This window comes from Crocodylus siamensis, chromosome 10, assembly GCF_052110815.1.
Source record: "Crocodylus siamensis isolate JL-2025a chromosome 10, ASM5211081v1, whole genome shotgun sequence".
Lineage (NCBI taxonomy): Eukaryota > Metazoa > Chordata > Crocodylia > Crocodylidae > Crocodylus > Crocodylus siamensis.
In genome coordinates this window covers 34,639,986-34,667,571 of record NC_143404.1, presented here as the reverse complement: position 1 = coordinate 34,667,571, position 27,586 = coordinate 34,639,986, and the positions used below count along the sequence as shown (strand labels likewise).

The following is a 27,586-nucleotide window of genomic DNA, read 5'->3' as shown; positions in this document are numbered from 1 at the left end:
GGCAACCCTGATCTAGTAAATGAAGCTAAATTGTCATATGCTTCAGCAATACAAGGTGGACAGATCTGCACTCCTTCCTGAGCTAATTAAAGTCATAATTATTGTAAGTGTAATATTGATAGTTCCCATAGGCTCTCTGTAAAGCCTGAAAACCTCACCAGGGTTGCATTTCCTGTGGATGAGCTGTTCAAAATTGAATGAGTGGTTGATGATTTTGACAGAAGAGCTGGTTTGAGGAGTGAGATCTATAAATGGGAATTGAGAAGACCCTTTCTGGCCCAGCTACTGACATACCTTAGTCTTCCTGTCCCAGCTTCTCCCTCTGCACACTAGATCAAATCCTGTGATGAGATTGTGAACAATCACACCTCATATAGACCATTTGATGAAAAGGGCACAGATGTTAAAATATGGTCCTAATCCTGCTATCACTTAAGGCAGTGACTTCCTTTGACTTCAACTGGGACAGGTTCAAACTTTGCTGTATTTCTCTTCAGTAAAGCTAAAGTGCTATTCCTTGCTCAAATGGCCAAGGAATCACCTTCTCTTCAGAGTCTCAAAAGGAAGAATTGATACAGAATTTTTTTTTACAGTCATTTCAGAGGCCCATAAGGAAGAGATCTCTACAGAGAACACAATCATATCTCCCTCAGCCATCACTCCTACTGAGAAGTCAGGACTGGAGATAGTAGCTTTTGGTAAGGGGGTGCCTTTTGAGGACTCTGAGGGGGAGCTGGGTGATGTATTTGGTTTATTCCCAGGCCATTGCCCTTTGGAAACCTAGGTTCATCAGGGCAGGTGGCTCCAAAGCTTTCATTCTCAGCGCATCTGATTTTGGACTCCTTCAGAGCACAAGAAAAGCAAACAAACCAGCTTTTCATATACAGAAAACCAGCAACTTGGGCAAAAACCCAGCCCTGTGGAGTTCTGCCTGCCCCCACACTACCAAGGAGCTGCATTTTGTGTATCCTTTATGTTCTCCGAGAACCTTGTTGGGCTTTCAGCCCCTGCCTTACATTGTTACTCTATGCTGTACTGTACACTCACATGTTCTAACACCCTGTTTGGTGGGAAATGGATAGGTCCCTTCTGTCCTCTCACGGCTTACCTTCTGCCAGGCAGAGATGAGGCGCAGGGAGATGTAACTGTCCACTGCAATTCTGTTAATGTTGAGGACTGAGCTTAAGATACCAATCACTGGGCCTCCCACTACTCTTACCATGAACAGCATTGAGCAACAAGCAAAATGCATCGGTAGTCTCCATTTTCTCCCACATCAAGAAAAAGACATCTGCTTCTTAATACTGAATTGTAGGAAACTCTTTGCTCAGGGATGGCTGGTGGGCAAGTGGGAACTTGGTGAGTTTCTGCTGTTTATGACCTCAGCAGTGAGCAATAAGGCATTCTGGAGCAGAATTAACCAGTCAGGTCACGTATGCGAATAAGCACATTCTGAATCCTCATAGATGACTTGCAGTTTTTCCCTCTGAATATATGAAATTTCATATCCAAATTTGTATTCAGTGATTGGCTTATCCAAGGTGGATAACTGTTTATTCAGGCCCCTATTATTTCCTCTTCTCAATATCAGTCTAGAAGTCTTTATGAAAAATGGCCATATTGAAGAGATTTATTAACTTCCTGACATGGGACTATTGGCCCAAATTCATCCAGAGAGCAGGGAGTTGCTTATTCCAGTCAATATATATTTCTTTGGTCAATACCTTTTTGGTATATTTCAACAAAAATAACAATCTGCTTACTATTTCCTTTTAAAGATCTAATCCAACATTTATATAAGTCAGTAGGAGCATTTGTACACATGCTCACTCCTCAGTGCCAGGAGCTTTTAAAAGTGCATGCAGTTGTATAAGTGGCAAAATGTGTGTCAGTGCTGAGAAAATGGTGGTAGTGTGTTTTTGAACTAAAACACTGTGAAGGCACTTTAGTTCAAAAGCAAAGCACCACCATTTTCTGCACGCTGACATGCATTTTGCCACTTACACAACTGCATGTGATGCAGTGCAGTGAGCATCAGCCTGTGTGCAGAGCACATTAATCAAGTCTGCTCCAGCCCACAAGATCTTCAGCATGTTGCAGGATGAAAAGGTATGTGTATAAATGCCCTAGGAGTCTTCCTTCTGGATTTTCCCAAAGATGCATATATTGCAATACTGTTGACCTAATGGCATTTTTCTCCATTGGTCAGGTGTCATCGGCTTCATAGGCATTCTGGTAGTTGTTGTGTTCATCCTGGTTGGTGTGGTCTACCTGAGATTCAGGTGTAACCATTCCAAAGATGCAGAAGGTAATTGTATATTCTTATTTGGTTATAGTCTTTCCAGGTGCATTAGAGTCAAGCTGTCTTTAGGGCTAAATGACATTTCTGTTCCAGATTGATGGTTTCACTCATAGATGGGCTTTGAAACTGGGCCTATTCAGATCATGCTTGACCATATCCTGGAACTATTTCTTGCCCCATAATTCCTAAATTAACAAATACTATTTTTCTGTAAAAGATGGAAGAATGAGTTTAATATGCATATTAAAAATGATTTTGTCTTTTTAAACCAAGAGCAGATATTTTACCTTTGTAAAATAAAACATGAATCAATGTGATTATAACTTGATATAGTCCTGATCGATACATGCAAGGGAGCAAAATTGAGAGTGCTATAGCTGTCTCAATTGAGTGTTCATCAGTTTGAACTTCTCACCCACATCACAGTAACATGGATTTCTGCATTAAATTTGCATTGAGGTTTCCTGGTGGAAACTATTTCCAATTCAGGCACTCTCCATTTGAGGGCAAAGCAGCCATAGTAGTGAAGGTATACTTGATATTAGTAAAAAATCTTTAAAAAACAAGCTATGCAAATATGAGTACAATAGTCTGCTAACCAAACTTTGTGTAGTAAATTTTGAGACAGCCATGGAATATTTGGCAAGTGGCTTTAGACTCTTTATATAGTATTTATGACACTCTTTATGGTCATTAAATAAACTTAACTTTGCCAATTAATTTGTTATGATAGAATTTTTTTTCATTTGTGACCAATCTGTTTTTTTCTCAGATAAACAGAAACCAGAGGACCCTGTGGTATCTGAAAGGTAAGGTAACCACATCTTTCTTTGTAGCCTGTTAAGAAGGAACAGGGATACCTACTACCATAGACTTCTTTTTTTCTGTTACTCACTCTGGCTAGGGGAAGAGAATAATTAAGGGAGACTCTACTGTAGTTGTGTTCTGCAAGATAGAAAAGAGGCAGTCTGTGAAAAAGTAAATAGCTGGAAATTAGGAAGACAAAGGGTAGAAAAGGAGTACACAGCAGAAGCAGTAGTTGATGCTGGATTCCCCTCAGTTAGTTTCAACCCTGAAGTTGAAAGGCTACTAGTTGATTGTAGTTGAGGTCCTCTTCCCATGCTGTCCTTAACTTCTCCATTGCTTTTGCTGCCTCTGTTGCTAACTGCGATGAATTTCTGTGACATGAACTCTTTTCTACTTAGGAATCAGTCTGAAACCACAGCTAATTTTCTAAAGAACACTGAGTAGACAGTAGATAAAAATAATTTTCAGTTGTAATGGGGATGGGCCCAGACCAGAATAACAAAGCCACATTCAGGTCCAAATGCCATAGCACAGACTATCTCTTATGGATGCAAACCGGATCAGCATCTCCAGAAGCTCCTCACCAGAAGGGTGGGCGGTGCTAGATCTGGATGCCAATTCTGTGGCTTAGCCTGTCTCTTGTCAGTTGCATGGAAATGAAACTAGTAATGGAAACAAAAAGACCTCAATCTAGTCTTGGGATGATCAGCCACCCAGCCTCTCTATGTGACTGTAACTGTGTGAGAAGAGAAACCCCTTCTCTTAAAACCACTACTCTTATATTTCCAAAGAAATTAAACAGTACATATTTTCTCATCTTTCAGTTGCTCAGCTGCTACAAACCGGAAGAACAGCAGCGTCACTCTGATTTCCATGAAGAACATAAACATGAACAACAGTCTGAGCTACCCCACTTCAGAAAAGGTTTGTCTTTCAAGCCTCATGCTTTAGATAATTGGTTACGATTTTATTTTCCTCACCTGATTAGAAGATCAGTGTGATAGTCCTTTTGCTTTCTTGTTCTATTGGGAAGGTAATAACAAACCTATACAAAATGCCAGTGGCCCAACTTGGCTCAGATGAGCACAGAGGAAACTGATTGCATACCTAAACCTTACCTGAGGTCTCTGAATGTTAAAGCTGTGCCCATGGAGCAGGGGTGGGCAAAATACAGCTCACAGCCAGATCTGATCTGCCAGGCCATTCTACCCAGCCCACAGGTCCCCTCCAAAAACAATTATTACCACAGTAATGCCAACTCTCATGAAAAAATCATGAGACTCCTGATTTCCAAGTCAAATTAATTCTGATACATGATCTCCTGATAGAGCAAATCTTGGGATTTTTTTCTTCTGGTGCAGGTAAGTCTGTGATGGGGAAGGGGTTGGGAGGTGGGAATTGAGGCCCCCCCGCATGGTGAGGGAGAGAGTGGGACAGGGGCTGGGGTGAAAGGGGCCCTGGGGCCGGAGGAGGCATGGGAGTCACACGCCCCCCAGATTTGTGTGCAGGACAGAGGTGGGCTGCCCTCTGTGGGCTGGGGCTCTGTGCCCTGCTGCCTTTGCCCCAGGAATCATGCGTACATAGTTAAAAAATAGCATCTCATGATTTACATTCCAAGTCTCTTGATTGTTAACTGTGTGTCTCATGATTTTTGACATGGTGGGGTTGGCAATAGCATTAGCAGCCTGTGGCTGCCTCTCTGAAAGCTGGTGGGAGGCAGGCTTTCAGAGGTCACAAATCATAAGACTGAGCATGCTCTGTGCCTCTACCTCCGTGGGGCTCCCAGCACTCCAGCTGAGAGCCCCACATGGAAGCACCGAGCATGATGGCATGTGACTGGACAGCTGGTGAGTGGGGAGGAGAGCTCCTGCCTGCAGTGCTGGGAGCCCTGCATGGAGGCACAGAACCAGCTCAACCAGCCTGATGGCACACTGCTCCTGGAAGGAGAGTCAGGAGCCACACATGGTGGCACAGAGCCTGCCCTTCCTGATGGCACACACATGGGTGGGAGGGTGTGGGGTTTTGTATGGCTGAGTGTGGGTTTTGTGGGGGTATGTGTGGATGGTGTTGGGTTTATGGGTAGGTGTGGGCCCCCCACCACAATGGCACACAGCTCCTGCTGCCAGCAGCAGCAGCAGGTGGTGGGCCCTTCGAGCGCTCATGGCCTGCAACAAGCAGAGCCTCCTGGCAGCACATGACTCTAGCTGAGTCCTGGGAGCTGCGGTTTGTGGTATGGAGCCTGTCCAGCCCAATGGTGTGCGCCTTCAGGCCAGACTGGGCTGGTTCCATACCATCATGTGGGGCTCCTGGCACTGCAGGCAGGGGCCACATGCCATCAGGCCAGACTGGGCGAGCTCTGTGTCTCCACATGGGACTTCCAGGAATCCAGCAGGGAGCTGCACTTGGAGGCATGGAGCCAGTTTAGCCCAGCCAGGCAGTGCACATTCTCAGCTGCAGTGCCAGGAGCCCCACATGCTGGCAAGGAGCCAGCCCAGCCAGCCTGGTGATGCAGTTTCTGGAAGGAAAGCTGGGAACCGCACATGGCAGCATGGAGCCTGACCAGCATAATGGTGCACAAACTTCCAGCCACAAGGAATCATGAACCATTGAGCCAGGCAAGCTCAATGTCACCATGTGCAGCTCCCAGGACTCAGCTGGAGCCACAGATTGTTAGGGGGCTCTGCCTGCTGCAGGTCATGAGCTCTCTGAGGGCCCTCCTGCTGCTGCTGCTGCCGCCACCGCTGGCAAGGGCTGTGCACCACTGGGTGGTGGGCATGTGGCAGGGGTGGCCTACGCCCACTCACAAACCTCCCACACACCCATACCTCCCCACACACCTTCACATCTCTCCCAAACTCCACTTACACCCACACCCCTTCACAAATCCTATACACCAGGGGTTCTCAAACTGTGGGCTGCAACCCCCAGGGGGTGACGAGCAACTTAAAAGGGGATCACAAACTTCCCAGGGGAATGCGTGGCAACACAGGGAAGCGGCACACGGTGGTGGTGCAGAGTGCTGGATGGCAGCAGTGGCTGCCACATGTGAGCTCCCCATGCCCCGCTGACACCATCCAGCACTCAGGGTCATGGCATTGCAAAGTTTAAAAACTCCTGCCATACACATCCCTCCCATACACAATATACAAGAATAAGACTTTATTTTAATAAGAATAAGACTTAATTTTAAGTTATTATGCAATCATTTCTATATACACTATGCAAACACATGTAAATCAGGAGAAAAATATTTTTTGAAATGAAATTAAAATATATTATAGTAGATGTTTGATTTTTAGTATATGATTTGATTTTTGTGGGGGGCCCAAGATGGGAAATCCCCCTCCCAAAGGGAGTATTTGGGGGGGGGCAAGGGGAGGGACTTCTGGTGGCAAAAGTCAGGTGTTAGGGGTGGGGTTTCTGGTCCCAAGATGTTGATCGGGGGCAGTGGGCCATAGGACCCCTTATAGGAAGGATCTGGGCCAGGCAGTGGCAGGACAAGCAGCACCAGGGAGCTATGGAAGTTAAGGCAGCCATCACTTACCATCTGCCACCAACACATGTCCAACAGGGCTCCATACCTCAATCGCCAAGCCAGCAGTGAAACTGGAAGTGCACTTCTGGCAGCACTTCTGGTTTCACAGCTCATGCTTCTAGGAGGTACACAGCTGATCTCAGGGGGTGCATGTGCACCCACATGCACCCCCTACACATCGCCAATGGCATATGAATTTAAAGTGGACTGGGGGAAGGACAGAATCCCCAGGCAGATCTTCTACTTTTAGTCCCTTTGTAATCCTAATTAAGAATTCTTTTGCCAGCCAAGAAAGCTTACTGATGCATTATGTTTTATTTCTTTGTAGGTATTATGAAGACAGTGACAACATGATTGGAACGATAAACAGACATTAAATAATCAGCAATTACTTTCTGTTTTGGGGAAGTTTGTCTTTAATAAGTTATTACATCATTTTTTATTAATACATTTACTCTAAAACTAAGCACAGCCACCCCTTCTGGGATGGAAGCCTTTTCTCTAGCTGGAGCTAGTTTTACTTTGTGTTTGATATACTAGCTCTATTTTTGACACGGGCAAACTTTTTCAGAGTATTCCAGCAACTCCCAAACCAAGATCCTGTAGTTCAGCTGATGACACGAGCTGCTTCCTTGGATTAATGGCCCTTTAGAATATGTGCCAGACTTTATCAGCTTGCCAGAGACCTGACCTTTAAGGCCCCAAGTCAGCTTAACATTTGCAATGAAAGGCACCATCCAAAAGTCCACTGCTCCCATTGACTTCAGTAGATACAGTCAGTGGGACTTCAAGAAATGCTTATGTGCTTTGCTGAACCCAGACACAGCTCTGGAAAGACTTTTACCTTCTCAGTGCCACAATTCCCCCCCCGCCCCCCCTGCTCCTGGCCGGCTGCAAAACTGCGCCCCCCTGCCCCACTCCTGTGTGCCACTCCACCTGCCCCACCTGTCTGAGTTCACCAGCCGCCTGGGTCTCACCCTCATGGGCTCTGTCCCCTCACCCCCTGGTTTCATCGTTGCAGGCACTGGGTCCTCTTGGCCCCTGTTGTCTGGGCTGCCTCAGCCCCTGATTTTGCCGTTGTGGTTTCTGTATCCCTTCAGTCCCTGGTGTGTCGGGAGCTAGACCCCAGGTCTCACCCTCACAAGCTCTGGGTCAGATGGCCCCCAGTGTTGCCCTTGCAGGCTCTGGGCCCCCTCGACCCTTAGTCTCACCCTATATGGGCTCTGGGCACCTCAACCCCTGGTCTCACCTTCTGCCAGGCTCTGGGCCCCTCAGCCCCTGCTGGGATTTGAGCCCCTCGGCCCCTGGTCTTGCCCTTTTGGGTTCTGGGGATCCTTGGCCCCTGGGGTTGCCTTCACAGGCTGTAGTCCCCCTCAGCTACTGGTTTCACCCTTGCAGTTATAGGCATCAACTCCATGGGTGCTCCAGGGCTCAAGCATCCACCAAAAAAAATTAGCAGGTGCTCAGCACCCATGGAGCCACTTGCAGATGTTAAAAAAAGACAAACCTGCTTTACTAGAAGAAGCAGCACATGACTTCAATTGGGCTCTGAAGCATCCGTAAAAACTGGGAGCTTCAGTAGGTCTTTTGACACTTTTAACTAAAGCTGATTCAATCAGCTATTAGATAAAAGTGCCAAAAAGCCCTACTGAAGCATCTAATCTTTACAGATGCTCCAGAGTCAGGTAGAAATAATGTGCTGCCTCTTCTGGGCATGCACAGGACTCAGTGCCAGGTTGTTGTTTTTGTTTTGTTTTTTTTGGTTTGGTTTTTTTTTTGGTGGGGGGGGGCAGGGGTTATGCTTACAAGCACCACCAGCAAAAGAAAATCAGCACCTGTACTTGCAGGCTCTGGATCCCCTAAGCTCCCAATGTCTCGGCCATCTTGGCTCTTGGTGTCATCCCTGCAGGCTCTGGGCCCTCTCAGCCCCTGGTGTCTGGACTCCCTTGCCCCCAGTCTCACCCTTGAAAGCTGTGTGCAGACTGGCCCCCAGTTAGCTCTTGCAGACTCTTGGCCCCCTGTCTTGCCCCCAGGGCTCTGAGCCCCTTCGGCCCCTGGTCTCACCCTTATGGGCTCTGGGGCCTCTCAGGCCTCAGTTTTGTCCTTGCAGAGTCTGGGCCACCTCAGGCCCCTGGTGTCTGGGCCCCCTTGGTCTCAGTGTCACCCTTGCAGGCACTTGGCCCCTTCAGCCCCCAGTGCCACCCTCATGGGCTCTGGGGCCCCTTGACCCCTGATGTCTGAGCCACCTTGGCTCCCAGTGTCACCTTCACAGGCTCTGGCCCCACTTGTTCCCTGGTCTTGCCTTTGCAGACTCTGGGGCCCCTCAGCCCCTGGTTTCGTGCTTGAAGGCTCTAGGGCTCTTTGGCCACCAGTGTCACCTTCACAGGCTCTGGGGCTCCTCAGCCCCCAGTGTCGCCCTTGTGGGTTTTGGGCTGCCTTGGCCCCTGGTGTCTGGGCCTCCTTAGCCTCAGTGGCACCCTTAAGGCAATGGTCCATCTTGGCCCCTGGTGTCTGGGCAACCTCAGGCCCCCAGTGTCATCCTCACGGGCTCTAGGCCCCTTCAGCCCCTGGTGTCTGGGCCCCTTGACTTGCAGCCAGGTTTTACAGAAGATAATAGAAAAATAGGGGATGATAAATTCAATGGTTCGCAAGCAAGTAATACTGAGTTATATCTATTTTTTATCCATTTTGAATGTGAGTTGCAATTAAATAAACTGTAATATTCTTGTGTAAAATTCCAGAAGAGGAAGCTGTATAGATTAAATCTGGTTACAAAAAGATTGGTTCCAACTTTTCCCCTCTTCACAGATAATGTGGAGTTTCTTAACTATAGCCATGCTTACTCTTTAAAAAGTACTGGAAAATTACAGACCTTTTCAAAAAACAGAGCCTGGACCCACCTCCTCTTCTCCTTACCTTTATCATCTGTGAGTCCAGAACTTGGTCACCATTAAGGGCTAAACAAATCCCAACTGTCTTCACTTCTCTTGTAGAAGTACACACTCCAGGAAGAGCATCCTTCTGTTAAATACAAGCTCTAACTTCTTTTCCTATGTACTCACACTGGAAAACTCCGGTCCTCCGCCATGCAGTATCACAGATGAAGTAAATCTTTGTCTCTTGAGCATGGTAGTCATCAAGCATCATTTGAAGCCCTTGACGGCATTCTCATTCTTCTTCTTTCACATGGTTGACTTGGAGCAACACTTATAAGTCCAGTTTAAAGTTAGTTAACCAGCCTAATGCTCTTGAGGAAAGAGAATGTATCTCTGCTATGTCACTGTCAAATTCGCATAGAGGGCAGAGCGTTGTTGTGTGGTCCATGGTTTGATCAGGATTGCCACAGTCACATTTTGCAGAACTCCTAACACTCCATTAGGACTCTCAGTAATAGTCCTTCCTGGCAGGATAGTGTCCTGAAGACACCAGCCTTGCCAAGGTCAGGCTAGCTGCTCAATGCAGAACACTAAATGGCAGTTAGCTCACAAATGTGAGAGAGGTTACAAAAATAGTTACAAACAAAGCAGTCCACAATTTGATACAGATTTGTCTTTTTCTGTCACTGACATTTTGAATTTGTTTTGTTTCGCCAAATCAGGACAAAAAGTTGAATTCACAAAAAATTTGCCTGTGAAAAATTCCAAAAAGAAAAATCCATTTCAGAACATTTAAATGTTTTATTTTGCGAGTGCCTAAATATTAGTCTGATGTTTAAACACCTCAGAAAAATGGCAATGGCCTTATGTGTTTGCCAGGTGCCTAACGTTGTGGGCACTATCATGATGTAAATAATAAACAGCAAGATGACAATACACTGTGTACAAGTTCACTTCAAGTCTTCTAAGCTTCTGTGTGTTACTTCTTATGTTGCATGGGAATAAACAAGTAAGCACAGCATCTCTCGTGCTTAAAGGATGATTCAGAAATAATTAAGTGTCACTGTAATTACAACAGTTAAACAATTAATCAGTATGGCAACCTTTGGCCTGGCCCACGTGGGGCTGCTCTGGCTCAGCCTGTGGGACTCCCCTCCCCAGCCTGGCACCAGCAGGGTGCTTCCAGTCCCAGGGGTCCCAGGGTGCTGCAAGGACTCGGCAGCACCCTGGGACCCCAGCTCTCCATGGTTGAACCTCACGACAAACTATGAGGACAGGTGGGTCCTTGCCAAGCCCAGGTCCAGGGGCAAGTGGGGCATGCCAAGGGGCTGAGCTACAGGCCCAGGGAAGTCATTCCTTACCCTCCTCACCTTGTCCTGGCAAGCCCTGCAGCCACTCTGGGTCAGGCCAGGGGAGTGTGTGAGGGTGCTGCCAGCAGCAGCAGCTGCAGCAATGCAAGATGCCACATCCAGTGGGGTGCAAGGATAGGGAAGGATGACTTGGTGCTGGGCTCCAGCCCATGGCTCTGCAAAGTCAGACCAGGAGGGGACTGCTGAGTCCCAGACTGGCCCCACCCTAACCTGTGGTGGAGGAGGGGCTGCACCCACCCACCCAGAGCAGCATGGGGAGCTGGGGGCCAAAGCATTGACAAGCCCCACCAGACAGGCAGCACAGCCCAGGAGGCGGTGGGCAGCAGCAGCGAGCCAGGGGCTTTACCAGCCTGCTGCAGCTGACAGCGTGCAACTTCCTGAAGCCAGCTGCAGCAGTAGGGAGGAGTGTGGGGTGTAATGAGTGCTGTTAGGAAGGACACCTTTAATAAAAGCAAATAGAGTTTATTTTTAAGAAAGACTCTAAAATGTTTTGCAAACAACTCTTTACAACAGCTCTAGCTCAGTCTGTCTCTTCCAGCAATCCCAGCCAGTTCTGAGTAACAAAGTAAACAGCTCTAGGTGTTTGCTTAGGGCATGTGTGCAGGACAATTTAAAGCAGGCTAAATGCTTTTGCACCACTTAAATGACTTGGGGCGCAGCAAACTAAAACTCCTCCAAAGAGTTTTAGAGCGTGTGTAGATGACATGAATGTTAATGTAGAGTGCCTGAACATCTGAACATTTTAATGCGCCTTTTATTTGGGTGTGGTGCATTTTTAGCATGGTGTTTGTGTTCGCACAAATGGCAGTTTTGAGGAAGTTAATCCTCATGCATCATTCCCCACAGATTTCAGTAGGGGGAGTCAAAGACCAATTTACCCCCTAGAACATCTTTCCTAACGTATTACAGCAGGAGGCACATGTAAACCACCTGGGCTCCCCAGTCCCTGCCCCCGGACTCCCACTGGGAGTCTCCCCTGGGCATGATCATGGTCACCCCAAAATCCTTGTCACTTGCACCCACCTATGCTCAGTCGGTCTGGTCTCTCTCCATCAGTACGCGATCCCAAAGACTCCATCCCAACCCCATCCCAATCCCAAAGATAAGTTGTGTGAATCTTCCCCTCCTGTTCCTTTCCCTTCCCATCCCACCATGTTACAAATATATGTGTTGTTTTCCATTTACCATAGCTGCTATGATAACTGCTATGATTTAGAGTAGTGGTTGTGTGGGTAGGTCGGTGGGTGTTTGTTGCTGCCTGGTTGATTGGTGATTGTTGTCGATGTTGGTAGTGGCAAACTCCTCTGGCTTTTTTTTTTTTTGGACTACATTTCCCAGCATTCCTGAGCTCAGTGATCTTCCAGTTTCCAATGGGGGCTCCCACTGGAACCCTCCCATCCCCTGCCCAGGTACACTATCAATCTGTTTGTGTAGTGCCACATGGCTTTTGGAGGTGTGTTGTGAATTGTTTTATAAATGTTTTTGGAATGTTTTTCAAAATGTGGGTTGGGTTGCTATTCGGCTTGGTCCTCCACCTGCCTAGCCTGCCAAGAGTTCTAATATAGTTATCCTTCCTTCTCACCTGTGTGTGTGTGTGGGGGGGGGGGGGGGGGGGGGGGGGGGGGGGGGGGGGCTCATTCAGATGTGGGCGACAGTGCATAATGCCCCCTTCCCCCAAACCACTCATAGTCTGGAAGCAGCAAACCCCTAGCCCAGCCTCCCCCTTTCCCTGAACATCCTCCCTTCCGCCCCCTGTCAGCAACACCGCACTCCCCTATAGACAGACACGGATTTAAAGTGTAAAAAAAATGAATTTATTTTACAACAAGCACTAGGTATTGTTGTTGGCAATATATCCTGCCAGACAATCACGCACAAAGGCCGCTTGACCAGCCTCTCCTTAAGGATATCTCCTCGGTCCCTGTGCTGCTGCTCCTGCCCCAAGTCTCTGTTGTCTGGCCACTGCCTGTCTCACTTCTTCTCCCCACAACTCCTTGAAAACCTCTCCACAGCTCTCACAGATATTGTGCAGCATGCAGGCTGCCACCATATGTTTTTCCTCCATCTCGAGCCGGCACATAAGCACCCTCCATTGTCCCTTCAGTCGCCCAAACGCACATTCCACGGCCATCCTGCAACTGCTCAAATGGTAGTTAAAAACCAGCTTCTGTGGGTCAGCCACACTCCCTCTATAAGGTTTCATGAGCCAGGGCTGTAAGGGGGTAGGCAGCATCTGCTAATATAACCAGGGGAACGGTGACACCACAGATCACTGTCTGCTCCATGCCGGGTGCATAGTGTCCTTTCTCCACGAGGGCAGGCAGAGGGGAGTTTCTGAACATGGGCACATCAGGTGTGCTGCTGGTCCACCCTGTATAAATGTTCGTGAACCAGCCCTGGTGGTTCACCATGGCTTGCAGGATCATGGAGGCATATCATTTCCTGTTTGTGTATGTCCTTCCTACCCCCAGAGGGCACAGCACTGGCATGTGAGTGCTGTCTAAAGCCCCCATGCAGTTCGGGAACCCCGTCTCATTAAAGCCATCTGTGACTTGCTGCAGATTCTCCAGGCGGATAATTTTGTTTGCACTGATCTCCTTAAGCAGCTGGCATGCCTCACGAGTTGCCAGCCCAACTGTACAGGCAGCCATGCCGAACTGGTTCACGATGTAGCAGAGGCTGGATGGGCTGGCCAGTTTCATGATGGCCATTGCAACCCTCTTGTCTGGTGGGATGGGCCAACACATGTTAGTGTCCTGCCTCACGATGTGGGGCCCCAGCATCGAGACGATATGATAGAACATCTCCCTTTTCATTTGGAACATCTCCAGCCACTGCTGGTCATTACAAGAGCTCAGCACAATTCGCTCCCACCAGTCCAAGCTGCTCTCGTGGGCTCACACCGTGCAGATTCTGCTCCTCCTTCTCAGGTTTCTCCACAGAGCCCAGTCAAATTCCACTTCTTCACTTCCCTCTGTGTATTCCAAGTCCTCTGGGCACCCATATCTTATTATTATTCTTGTCATTAATGTTGTTAAAGCAGAAACACAACTTGCTCCTGAACACTTGTAGCACAGTTCCTATCCTTCTCAAACACTGCAGCAGTAATCCTCAGGTAAACAGCATTTGTAGAAGCAGTACTGCCGCCTCCTCCTCCTGCTCAATGTCCTCCATGTCACGTATTTCATCATCATTCACCATTTCACCCCTCTCTGTCAGCAGCAGCTTCTCACCCATCTGCACCAAGTGGGGGGCAGGGACTGCAGGGTGTTGTGTGGTCTGAAGCTTGATGTAGCTGCTTTTTAACACTTCACCCCGGCACCCCAGGGCATTGGGACTTTTACATTTCCTTTCATCCTTTCCTCCTGAGCTTAGCAGCCACTGGTGTTCTGACATAATCAAGCTTGCAAACAAAAATTGTTTTGCCTACTCCTCTCCTGGTAATGTAGTAGGCTACTCAAAACTTTTGCTACTTTACGGAAAACAAGCTGTGCTTCTGTAATAAAATTATTTTGCACAAGCAGGCAGGTAGGTATTGATTTTTGCAACATTCTGGGCCATTGAGCAGCCATCCCAAAATTCAATGGCCTTAGTTACCCCATCACCAGGCCTTTTCTGTTGTTAAGTGGGTGTTTCATCACCTTTGGGTGTTTTGACATTTACAGGTAATGACTTCAATAAACCTTGGAATTTTCCCGGACCTTCATGCAAGCACACATGAAATTTTATGGGCGTGAAGGAAGGTATGTAAGGTGCACTAGAGGTACCAATACGAATTTCGATGCTCTGTCTACCCTCCCTCCCTCTGGTTTTTAGGACTCCTTCCACTGCTAGCCGCAGGGTGATTGATCCCTGTTGGTGTGACAAGAGGATGAAACAGAAAGGAAGACAGAGAAAATGAACAGGATGACAACACTTCTTTCAGGATTCTCTCAACAACTGAACTATTATGCATTATTATTATAGTTGACTTTCATCTTGTCTGATATACACTTATAATAACAGGTAATACTAATAATAGGAGACAACTATTAATGCCAATAGTAATATATTAATAAGAATTTATAGTACTGGTAATATTAATTAATGATGATTTATTAATGGTCAATAATGATTGTAATTGTTTAATTCCTTATCATGTCATTTCAAAGCGGGTAGATCTGCCTTATCACCCTGCACACAGCACACACCTCCTGGCCTCCACCATATATATATATAGCCAACTTCTGATATAGATTTATGTTATATAGACCAATAATTACAGTTTGATTCCTTACAATGAGAAAGCAGATACTGAGCATAAGGCAGGTGATTATGCAACCTCCCTGCTCTTTCCCTGGGGGAGAGGGAGTGAAGGAAATGCCCACGTGGCAGGACACTGTTTGTGCCTGCCGCTTTAAGACCTGAGCCAAGCAGCCAGCAGGTGCTTGATTGCAGCAGCCATTTTAGATCCCTGGCTGCCTATATAAACAAATCAGCTCCCTACTAGCAGGCCAGGCAGCAATATTGTCTGGTTGTAAGGCTTCATGGAAAATGCTTGGAGGTAAGGGAGGAGCTGTAGGGGATGGCTAGGAGGCTCCTGGTCCTGGGCATAACCTAAAACTGCACCCTGCCAGGAGTGGGTGACCTGGTGGGGCTCTCAGTGGTGCATAAGCCCCCAGGAAATGCCAGGTCATTTACCACCCTGGTGAAAGGTGGGCTGGGGCACCTTAAATAACCCCATCTCCCACAGCTGGGTGGGTTACCCCCTTCTAGGGTCTGGAAGGTAGACACTGGAGAGACAGTGGGGCTCTAGACTCCAAACCTGTCTTGAATTCCCCTGACTGGTCCATGCTGGGGCCAGGACTGGAAGGGTTAAAGGGCCAGGGGCCCACTGTGAGGGAAGCCCAGAGCTGAAGGCCTGGGGTTCCAACTGGCTTGGAAGCAAGGCCAAGGCCAGTGAGCCAAAGGTGCCAGGAGGCGCTGCACCCGTAAGAGGGAACAGCTCATGGAGCTAGGTAGCCTAGAATGAAGGCAGAGTAGGCCACCTGAGTGGAGGATCCAGGTGGGGCTCAGAATGGAGGATTCTGGGACCCATAGTGGGGCCGGTGATGTTGACAACAGTGGATGCCATTGGCAAGGCATGGGCTGCGGTGTAGGGGAGGTACAGAGCCACAGATAGTGGGGCAAGAAAATGGGCAGGCCGTTCATCTGTAACTGAGGGGGCTGCAACCCTGCTTGGGGGCACCCACCTGAAGGGGTCCCTCTTCCACCATGCCCGGGCCCCTCCCCCTTGACTCTGCCGTCTTCCTGCTGGGGTATGTTCAGTAACCAGGAAAGGGGTGCCAGATGCCTCCCTTCATCCCTCTCCCCCACCCACCCACCTCTACCCACCCCCTGAGGGCCCCTCCCTCCCTACCAAAGCTTTGTGCCCAAGAACAATTCCAAAGTTACAGTGGTACAGAGAGTAGCATGGCCTGACTCAGCCAGCCAGCTGAGTCAGGCCACTCATCTTTACCCAAGGGGGCTCTAACTGTGCCTGGGGGCCCCTACCTGAGGGGACCCCTAGGGGACCATGCCTGGGCCTCCCCCCCTTCCTTCCCCCCCCCCCCCCGACCCAGTCATTTTCTTGCTGGGACACCTTCAGTAACCAGGAAGGTGGTGCAGGATGCCTCCTTGCATCCCACTCCCCCAGTCATCCACCTCGAAGCCCCTCCCTCAACCAGGAAGGGCCAGTAACCTGCCTGCCTCCCTCTGCCTCCACCATGCAGCCCTCCATCCATCCATATCATATGAAGGGACCATGGGAGCATATTGTGAATTGGTGTGTTATTCTATTGTTTTGTATTCACTGGCAATGGCTGTACTGTTTAAAAAGGAAAAAAAATGTATTCAGCAGTTGACTACCAACAGCACTGAGTTTTTAAAAAAAAAAAAAAAAGAAAGAAAAAAAGTCTGTACCATTTTAGCTTTATTGTAATTTCTCAGTCAAATTGATTGCAATTCCATTTGTGGAAAAAAAAATTTCAGATGAGGAATAAAATGAAATACAAATTCTGATTTCTACTTCATAGTTTCATAGTAGCTAGAGTCGGAAGGGACCTAGGTAGATCATCTAGTCCGACCCCCTGCCTTAGCAGGAAAGAGCACCGGGGTCAGATGACCCCGGCAAGGTGCTCATCTAACTTCCTTTTAAAAATCCCCAGGCTAGGAGCCTGCACCACTTCCCCTGGAAGCTGGTTCCAGGCCCTAGCCACCCTGACTGTGAAGTAGCGCCTCCTAATATCTAATCTAAACTTACCCTCCGCCAGTTTGTGACCGTTATTCCTGGTCACTCCTGGCAGCGCACGGGGGAACAGGGACTCCCCCAATACCTGCTGATCCCCCCTGACCAGTTTGTAGCAGGCCACAAGGTCCCCCCTTAGCCTTCTCTTGTGGAGGCTAAACAGGTTCAGGTCCCGTAGCCTATCCTCATAAGGCCTGCCCTGCTGACCCCTGATCATACGAGTGGCCCTCCTCTGAACTCTTTCCATATTGTCCACGTCCCTCTTGAAGTGTGGCGCCCAGAACTGGACGCAGTACTCCAGCTGCGGCCTGACCAGTGCCGCATAGAGGGGGAGGATCACCTCCCTGGACCTGCTCGAGATGCATCTGTGGATGCATGATAGGGTACGATTGGCCTTCTTGACTGCCTCCCCACACTGCCGGCCCATGTTCATCGTGGAGTCAATGACGACTCCAAGATCCTTTTCCGTCTCCGTGCTGGCAAGAGGAGAGTTCCCCAACCTGTAAGTGTGGTGCCGGTTCTTCCTCCCCATGTGCAACACCTTGCACTTATCAGTGTTAAACCCCATCCTATTCTCATCCGCCCACCGTTGCAACCTGTCAAGGTCAGCTTGTAGCCTATTGCACCCTTCTAGTGCACCCACATCCCCCCACATCTTAGTGTCATCAGCAAACTTGAACAGGGTGCTTTCTACCCCCTCATCCAAGTCACTGATGAAGATGTTGAACAGTGCAGGCCCGAGGACCGAGCCCTGCGGAACCCCACTGCCCACATCCTTCCAGGTCGAGAAGAACCCATCCACTACCACCCTCTGGGTGCGGCCCTCCAACCAGTTGGCGACCCATTTGACTGTGTGGGCATCGACACCACAGTCTCCCAGCTTTTTGATGAGGACAGGGTGAGAGACAGTGTCGAAAGCCTTCCGGAAGTCCAAAAAGACTACATCCACAGCAACCCCTACGTCTAATGATTTGGTGACCTGATCGTAAAAGGCCACCAGGTTGGTCTGACAAGACCTGCCACTGATAAACCCATGTTGGTTGCCCCTGAGCATGCATTCCCCCGCAAGGCCCTCCTGGATGTGTGCCAGGATAATTTTTTCAAAGAGCTTACCCGGGATTGAGGTCAGACTAACTGGCCTGTAATTTCCTGGGTCCTCTTTTTTTCCCTTTTTGAAGATAGGGACTTACTAAAGTCTTTAAAGACTTGCTAAAGGCCATGGGAGGTCCATACATGGAGAAGTTTTGCAGATTGGCTGCTTGCTGCTGGGGGTGGGTGGGGTAGAATAGTCTTTTTTTTCTTTATAAGACATGCTGGCTGCACCCCACCCTAGCTAGCACTCATCATCAAGCATTCCACCTCCCTCCAAAAACAGTCCACTCTGCAACTCTTTGCAACCCTTCCCAGTAATTCCGTGACTCCATTAAAAAAACCCCCAAGCACAGCATCCCCACGAAGCTGAGGCGGATCAGCGTCCAAAAACCAACCCAACCACCCACCCACACCAAATAAAACATGACACTTGTATACAGCAAAAATAAAACTTTACTGAAAATGCTGTAGCTCAAAAGCTTAACTTAACAATATAAAACATATATACAAATGTGAAAAAAAAAAAAAAGGGAGGATAGTTTCAATGCACTCTTTTACTCCTCATCACTGGGCTGTGAGCTGGTTGCTGTCCCAGGTGAGTTCTGCCCACAAAAGTTTTCTGCAAGGAGGGGGGAAAAAAGAAGAGGGTGGGGGGAGGGGGAATTGGCACACAATTGAAAAGCCAGACTTTTGTCCCCCTCCCCAACACATACACAGACAAGGTCGGTGGGACATATTACCTGCACATCCTAGGTGTTGTGTCTGGCAGGCAGTGTCCTGCTGCCCTTGGACTTTTGGTCATGGTTTTGAAAAGGAATGTGATGAAGTTCAGCAGGTTTGCAATACTGCCATATTGAAGAAAGTCATGTAACCACTCACTCAAAAGTTTCAAACTACTTGCAAAAAACTTACCATTACGGTGATGCCACAGCTGTCAATGGGAGCTACGTCCACTGCAGTGGCAGCAAACGACAGGGGGTGCAGGGTTCACAAGTGGAGGGTACATGCAGGGGGCGCGGGAGGACAGGAGGATACATAGGTGGCGGGGGGGGGAGAACATACACTATAGGTGGCAGGCGGCCCAAATAATTAAGAGGGGGTAGAAAATTAAAGGATTACTTCTCTCCCCCATAATAACAATAATAGGCTTGAGCAGACCTGTCCCAGCCTGCCTGAACTGTGTGCTGTGAGGAAGGACAGAGGAGTGAAGGAGGGTAAAAAAGAACACGCAGCGGCACCTATTGCCTACAGGTCGGAATACGGCGCCCCCTCATGGCGAAGGGAATTAATTAGAAGTCTTTGGAGTCTGGCTGTTCGCACAAACAAAATCCACAGATGGAGCGGGGTAACTGGAAAGTGACACAAATTAGTTTAAGGCACTAACTGGACTTCAAAGGGGTGGGAAATCCTGGGTCATGCAAAAACAAACACAGTTGCGTTGATGTAAATGGGAAATTTTGTTTCATCTACAGACACCCTTAGTTTGCTGTTCCTACAGCTGTGGAGCAAAGCACGGGGCTCTGCAGGAAACCCTACAGCAGCCTGGGAAGACAGTCAGGCCCAGGAAGAAAAGCAGTGAGTCTGATTTCCACAGCCCCCCACACCAGCCTGCCTGCTGGCTTGAGCTGTGCAGGGGGCCAGCATTTCCTTCCATGGCTACAGTGCCCCCCAGAACTGCCCGAGCTGGATGCCTGCGGGCAGGGTAGGGGGGGCCACCACTGCCACAGTGGAAAGCACCATCTCCCCTACCCCTGCAGCCCAGGGACCACTCAGCCTGCCAGCAGCTCACCCTCCCCTCCTCACTGCCAGAGGCAGCTAAGTGTGGGGTGCGTGCACAACATGGGGGTTTTGAGGGCCTTTAATTGCAGCAGTGGGTTTAAAAATCCACCACTTCAATTTAGAACCCCTGTTTAATTTACACATGCCCTTAGGGCACTTGTATATGTGAGGGGGGTTTAGTTCCTCTAAACTAAACCAGTGGGTCACAATTAAAAACCCACCGTTTCAATTTAGGGGCTTCCATCACAGTGACAGCCCACCATCAGCTCACCCTTCCCACCACCCCACCCCCCGCAACCATGGGTATGCTCCACCAAAAAAATTGCAAGGGCCCAAAGTTTGTTTGTTTGTTTGGGCACAGCCAGCCTGCCTTTCACATGGCCGGAGCAAGCTGCTGGTGGCTTTTGGACGGAGGGTAGACCAAGGTCACCTTCCAGGACACAGAAGGACTCGGGGATCTCCCATGCTGTCCAGCCAGGGGGTTGGATCAGGGTGGTCAGTGGCCCCAAGGCCCGCAGCACCAAGGTCACTGCCCCTCTGGAGCTTTGCTATAGGTACAAACCTCTTGCAGCCCCAGTAGAGCCTGCTGAGTTGCCAGCTCCTAGTAGACAACACAGGCTCATCCTCAGCTACCGCCCCTGCTCTCCCTAAGGCCACTCGTAGAGTGGTTATCATGGGAGACTCCCTCCTGAGGGGGACTGAGGGTGCAATCTGCTGCCCTTAGCCCAGGAGGTCTGTTGCTTTCTGGGGGCCTGTATCCAGGACGTGGCCGAGAGGATCCCAAAACTCATTCGGCCCACCAACCACTCCCCTATGCTCCTTAACCATGTGGGCATGAATGACACGGCTTGGAGCAATCCCAGCCGGGTCATGAGGCACTACAAGGCTCTGGGAGTGGGGCTTAAGGGGTTGGAAGCACAGGTGGTGTTTTCCTTGATCCTCCCCATTTCAGGCTATGAGCTGAGGAGGGAGAGGAGGATTGAGGTAGTCACCCAGAGACTGCAGTGCTGGTGTCATTGTGAAGTTCTTTTTCTTTACACTACAGTGTGTTTAGGGAGTCGGAAAAAAAGTAAGGGTAACATTGGACCCCTGCTGAACCAAATGGGACAACTGATAACCGACACCCAGGGAAAAGCCAACCTGCTTAATGGGTACTTCATGTCAGTCTTTCATCAGCCCAAAGGGACCACCCTGCTTAGCACGACATGGGACAACCAGGGTGAGGGCGTATTTATACCCAGCATTGGTGTAGACCTTGTAAAGGAACACCTTAGGAGGCTGGACATTTTCAAGTCAGCTGGTCCTGACAGATTACACCCTAAAGTACTTAAGGAGCTACCATGTGTCATAGCCCAACCACTGGCAAAAATATTTTAAAATTCGTGACGCTCAGGCAAAGTACCTGAAGACTGGAAGAAGGCCAGTATGGTACCCATCTTCAAGAAAGGGTGGAAAGTACATCCCAGGAATTACAGGCCAATCACCTTGACCTCAATCCCTGGTAAGGTTCTTGAGAAAATTATCAAAAAGACCCTTCTTGATCAGCTGGCTGACGGCAACAACCTGAGGGACAGCCAGCATGGGTTTGTCGTGGGTAGGTCTTGCCTGACCAATCTCATCTCCTTCTATGACCAGGTGACATATCACCTGGACAAGGGAGAAGAGACTGACATCATATATCTGGATTATAAAAAAGCCTTTGATCTGGTGTCCCACGATCTCCTCATGGAAAAATTGGCCAAATGTGGCCTTGGCTACACTACAGTGTGATGGTAGAGAAACTGGCTCCAAGGCTGGATCCAGAGAGTAGCAGTCAATGGAAGTGAATCATTATAGTGCTCCATTACCAGTGGTGCCCCCCAGGGCTCTGTCCTTAGACCGGTTCTCTTCAACATCTTTATCAACGATGTGGACATTGGTGTCAGAAGCTTGCTGGCCAAGTTTGCCAATGACACTAACCTTCGTGGCATAGTGTCCACACCTGAGGACAGGTCAGTGATCCAGGCTGTCTTGAATAAGCTTAGTAAGTGGGCAGATATAAACCTGATGACATTAAATACAGAAAAATGTAAGGTACTCCACCTCGGGGAAAAAACCCGCAGCATGCTTACAGGCTCGGCACTGCTACACTCGCTAGCACCACGGCTAAAAGAGACTTGGGGGTCATGATTGACCACAAGATGAACATAAGCCGCCAATGTGATGTTGCAGCTTAAAGCAAACAAAACTCTGGCTTGCATCCATAGATGATTCTCAAGTAAATCTCAGGATGTCATCCTCCTGCTGTACTCAGCCTTGGTGAGGCCGCAGCTGGAGTACTGCATCCAATTCTGAGCTCCACAATTCAAGAAGGATGTCAAAGAAGCTTGAGAGAATCCAGAGGAGAGCCACACGCATGATCAGAGGGCAAGAGAATAGGCCCTATGATGAAAGGCTGAGTGCCATGGGACTCTTCAGCTTGGAAAAGCACAGGCTCAGGGGTGACCTGGTGGCAGCCTATAAATATATAAGGGGTGTGCATCAGGATCTGGGGAAGCACCTGTTCACCAGAGCATCCCAAGGGATAACAAAGACCAACAGTCCATGACCATTTTAGGCTAGACATAAGGAAAGACTTCTTTACTGCCCAAGTCCCCAAGGCCTGGAATTGACTCCCTCCAGAAGTGGTGCAAGCACCTACTCTGGACTCTTTCAAGAAATGTTGGGATGGTTATCTTGCTGGGACCCTTTGACCCTAGCTGACTTCCTGCCCCTGGAGCAGGGGGCTGGATTTGATGATCTTCAAGGTTTGGATTTGGATGGTGTTGAAAGCACCTTGTCCAAATTTGCAGATGACATTAAACTATGGGGCACAGTAAACACTGAAGGGCAGGGAGTGAATTCAGGCAGATTTGGACAGACTGGGGAAGTGGGCAGATCAGAATAGGATGCAATTTAACGAGGATAAATGCAAGGTGCTGCACCTGGGGAGAAAGAATCTCCAATGCACCTATGGACTGGGGGGTACCATTCTGAGTACCACAACAGTGCAAAGAGATCTTGGAGTCCTGGTTGACACAATGCTAAACACACACTTTCTTGCATCAGTAGGTGCATCACGAGCAGGTCTAGGGAAGTGATACTTCCCCTCTATGCAGCATTGGTGAGGCCACAGATGGAGTACTGCATCCAGTTTTTGGCGAGGCACTTCAGAAGGGATATGGATAACCATGAGAGAGTTCAGAGGAGGGCTACTCATGGTTGAGGGCCTGCAGGTAAGACCCTATGAAGACAGACTGAGGGACCTGAATCTCTTCAGCCTCCGCAAGAGAAGGCTCAGAGGTGATCTTGTGGCTGTCTACAAACTCAGTGGAGGGGTCAGCAGGGAATAGGGGGCACTCTGTTTACCCCTTGGGGTTACCAGAAATAATGGCTACAAAATGAAGAATAGATTTAGATTGGACATAAGGAAGAAATTCTTTACAATGAGGGTTGCCAAAATATGGAATGGGCTTCCAAGGGAGGTGGTGCTTTACCCTACCTTGGAGGTGTTCCAGGGGAGATTAGACAGGCATCTGGCTGGGGTTACTTAACCCCAGCGCTCTTTCCTGCCTGCAGCAGGGTGTCAGACCCTATGATCTACCAGGTCCCTTCTGACTCTAGAAATCTATGAAAGGTCCCTTCCAGCCCTAATGTCTATGAAATATACTAAATGTTTTGCAAACAATTCTTTACAACAGCTATAACTCAGGTCTATCTCTCCCAGCAATCCCAATGACTTCTGAGTAACAAAAACAGCTGCAAATGTTCTTTAAAGAACAGTCTACTATTCCCACAGGGGGTGCAACAGCAAGCCCTGCCCCTGTACACAGCAGAGTAGGGGGGAGGGGTGACTAGTACCTATAGGTAGGCTCAGTGGACCCCGATGCAGCCACTTGCAGCCTCACTACTGTCTCCTGTGAGCAGCCTGGGCTTCACGGCAGGTGACAGTGGCCTGCCTGGAGGCCCGGCTGCTTGGTGCTGGTGATGGGGAGGCAGCAAACAGCTGCACCAGGGTCTGTGAAGTCCAGCTATAGGTACCACCCTCCCTTCCCCTTTTCCCTAACGCCTTCTGGTTCCTGCTGGCCTACAGCAAGGGCTTCCCTTCCCTTGCTTCCCTCCTGGACTGAACCCGCCCCAGCCAAACTAGGACGGCTAAGGTAGAAGTGGTTATTATCACTGGGCTCATCAGTTAAAGGATTGTTTAACACAAGGGTCAACAACGTTTTTTGAGCAGAGAGCCAAAAAACTCAAACCTCAATTCGTAAGATGCTGGTGTGCCGGGGCAGACGGCGGAGCAGCCACGAGGGGCCTGGTCCTTGTTGTGGTAGTGCAGCCCTCCCCCCTTCTGCGTAGCTGCCAACCCCGGATTTAACCTTCACACCCCTACGCAGCAGAGCACCGCCACTTCTCCCGGGTGTTGTGGGCTCAGTTGGATGCTACCAGTCACGCTCCCGAGATACGATTACCATCGGTCCGGTTTTCCCGGACATGTCCTCTTTTTAAGCCCTCTCAGGATAACCTGAGGCCTAGGGAGCCTCAGCAGCAGGGTCCACCTACACCAGCTGGGCAAAATGGCGGGCCCAGCCGCGGACGGACTCCAATTCCCAGCAACCCCCGGCCGCGGGCGGTTTCCATGGAGACCCCATCATCCGCGGAGCTCTGACAGAGCCAGGGTTTCTATGGAGACCGCCCCGCCCCGCCCCTCCCAGGGCCCCTCCCTACCCGGCTGTGACTGCTCCATTGCAGGCGCTGCCCCCTTCCTATAGGCAGCAGGGTGGCGTCATCGCGCAAAGTGACGCTAACGCCGCCATTGTGACGCCAAGACGGCACGCGGGGCACGCTGGATAGCGTAGTCCGAGTCGGGCCAGGTTGGGCGGCAGTCGCTCGGGACCGCTGCAGGAGCTGCCGCCGGAAACATGGCGGGGCTGGGCAGCGGCGAGCGCTGGGCCGAAGGTAGTGCGGGCCGGGGGGGGCGTCGCGCGGGGGGCGGGTGGTGGGCCGGGCCGCGTCGGGTCTGGTCTGACTGGCGGCTCTTTGCAGCGCTGCTGGACGCGCACCGGCGGAGAGCGCGCGGCGCGGATGGGAGCGGCGGCGGCTCCGGCTTGTGTGGCTGTAGCTGTGCGGCTGCGAGGCAGAGGCAGGAGCAGGGCCCGGCGCGAGCGGCGGAGCCCAGCGCTGCGTACACGGAGGAGCAGGTGTGCGGCGTGCAGAGGTAGCGGCGCCGCTTTCTCCGCGCGGGCGGGCGGGCAGGACGGGGCTGGGCAGGCAGCGTCACGCGGGCCTCCCGGAGGTCGCTCCCATCCCAAGGGTGCAGCACGGGGTGCTCCCGCCAGCCAGCAGGCAGAGCCGGCAGCCCTGAACATGTCACACAGCTCCGGGCCCAGACGTGGAGCCCTGTAGTTTCAGGCCTGGCCTCCCGTGACTTCACCTGGCTGCCAGGAGCTGCTGTTGCCAGCAAAAGTTTGTTCCCCAGTGTTTTCCTGCCCTGACACCTTCTCCCTGCATGTCAGGGTACAGAGGTTTCCAAAGGGCAGCTTTGAAGCCCCAGGAGCGCACCAGGTGAGAGTCTGTGTGTGGAGACAGGCACCCACTATGGGCATTTCTTTTCATGAGAGTTGGTGCCTTAGTCATTAAATGAGGGTTATCAGAGGCAAAGTAATGCAGTGCCTTCAGATACTGTCCACATTTTCCTCACAGCCTAGTCAGTACAGTTGGGTCCTGATATACAACCCTTCCAGCTGTGAACTGCTTGAGTAGGAACCAGCCTACCCCTACCCCTGGTTGCCTGCCAGGGAGGTTGAATTGGTTCAAGTACCACCTTGGCCTGTGGGAGACCAGGTTTAAGTTCAGCTCTTCCACAAACATCCTGTGTGACCCTGGGGACTGTCTGAGTTGATCATCCAAAAATGAGGCTAATATGTTGCTTCCCTACTTCATAAGGATGTTGTCAAGCTAAATGTTACAGCTTATGAGGTGCCCAGGTTCTACAGGGGTGGGGCCCAGGTAAGTACCTTAGGCAATTAAACATTGTGGTATGAGTAGAGAGGTGGTATTGGAAGACCAGCCCAGCCCAGCTCCTTTTCACTTTTTTGGGGTCAGACTTTGCCATCTAGTCTTCTCAAGTGAAAGTAATTTAGATAAATGAAGCCTAACTGTTCTATTTTAAGTGGCAGATGCTCGTGTTCACCTGACCTATATGAAACCAACTTCTGGTGTCCAGTTGCTAGGGAATAGATACCCAGGTTATAGATCTGCATGTTGCTGGTTGTTATGACACTGAGACCTACAAAAGATACTAAGCGGGTGCCACCACTCAATCTGTGGGGGTAGGGCTAGAACGTCTGCTGTTTTGGCACGTTTTTGCAAGCTTATATGACGTCCTACTGAGATGAAGTTTAATTTGTGAAGTAAGAAATGAAGTAAAAAGGATAAAAATTATGCTTTGTTAAAAATGTATATACTTGGTAACTGAAGGGAGGCAATATCATTTCACAAAAGATGGTCAGGGCTTAGGTGCTGCTAGCCTGTGCTCCCCTCCTTGGCGGCACATTGCCCCTGTTTGTCTCTCCGTAAGGGCATGACAAGCACACCCTAAGAGTTACACTACAACAGTGATTCTCAACCAGGGTGCCACAAGATCCTTCCATGGGGACCTTGAGGTGCCACACAGCACAAGATAAACTCACCGATTTCAATTAGGAATCCATAGTGTTAAAACCATTCTGACCTGTTGTGGTCTCTGAGTAATTTGTAACAGAAAAAAACCTGCTCTATTATTTTTCCGTAGTCAAAAATGATTGAAAACTAGAGCTAGCATTTTCTGAGCTGTGCCTCAAGTCCCAAAAGATTGAGAACTGCTGCTATAAGACCTGATGCACCCATACAGCTTAGGCCACCCTCAAGCTCTCATGGTACCCAGGTGTTAAGCAAGGGCCTGACATACTGCTTTTACAATGATAAAGAACCCATAAATTTTGATGTGATGTATCTTTACATCTGTTTATTCAACAAGCCAAATTACTTTCCCAGGAATTGTCTGCTAACCAATTCGATCTTGGAACATCATTCAGTAATTGCCATTAAGCTATGAATTTACCTAGTGGAGATCACTTAAGACAGGAATGTCAGTGGTATGGCATATGGGACAGATCTGACCTGTGGAACCCTATCATCTGGTCCATGGTGCTGTTTGTGAGTCTCAGACCAGCCTCATACACTGCATGCAGTGTACCCCCACCCCAGCTCTGCACGCTGTTCATGATTGGTGGAGCTGGTCTGGCATGCACTGTACACAGGGCTGGAGTCAGTGTGTATGCGTCACACAGCATGTGGGCCTGGGCCTGGTCAAGGGCACATGCCGCACATGGCACCTGTACTGCACCGGCCCTGTGTGTTGGATATAGGTCTGGTCTGAATCGGGCCCACAGGCTGGTTCTGCAGCTCTCGAGGCTGATTTGACATGCGTACAGCATGCAGTGCATGCCCTGAACCAATGTTACACATTTCATGCATTTCAGGGCTGGGGCCAGGGCATGCTGT

At 49.6% G+C, this 27,586-nt stretch overlaps 2 protein-coding genes across 3 annotated transcripts in view; both read left to right on the top strand.

The window, feature by feature from the left end:
- Positions 1-10,456, top strand: part of ECSCR (endothelial cell surface expressed chemotaxis and apoptosis regulator) — a 56,694-nt gene extending 46,238 nt beyond the window's left edge. For both annotated transcript variants that reach the window (XM_090020551.1, XM_090020552.1), the window contains exons 5-9: positions 594-698; positions 2,210-2,308; positions 3,075-3,111; positions 3,934-4,033; positions 6,973-10,456. In XM_090020551.1, the coding sequence (XP_089876677.1) occupies positions 594-698; positions 2,210-2,308; positions 3,075-3,111; positions 3,934-4,033; positions 6,973-6,981 (350 nt within the window). In that variant the 3' untranslated portion in view covers positions 6,982-10,456. The remainder of the gene's footprint in view (positions 1-593; positions 699-2,209; positions 2,309-3,074; positions 3,112-3,933; positions 4,034-6,972) is intronic.
- Positions 10,457-24,869: 14,413 nt separating this feature from the next.
- DNAJC18 (DnaJ heat shock protein family (Hsp40) member C18) overlaps positions 24,870-27,586 on the top strand; it is a 38,642-nt gene continuing 35,925 nt past the window's right edge. Inside the window, exons 1-2 of the mRNA XM_090064231.1 lie at positions 24,870-25,000; positions 25,088-25,259. Of these exons, the coding sequence (XP_089920357.1) occupies positions 24,964-25,000; positions 25,088-25,259 (209 nt within the window). The 5' untranslated portion in view covers positions 24,870-24,963. The remainder of the gene's footprint in view (positions 25,001-25,087; positions 25,260-27,586) is intronic.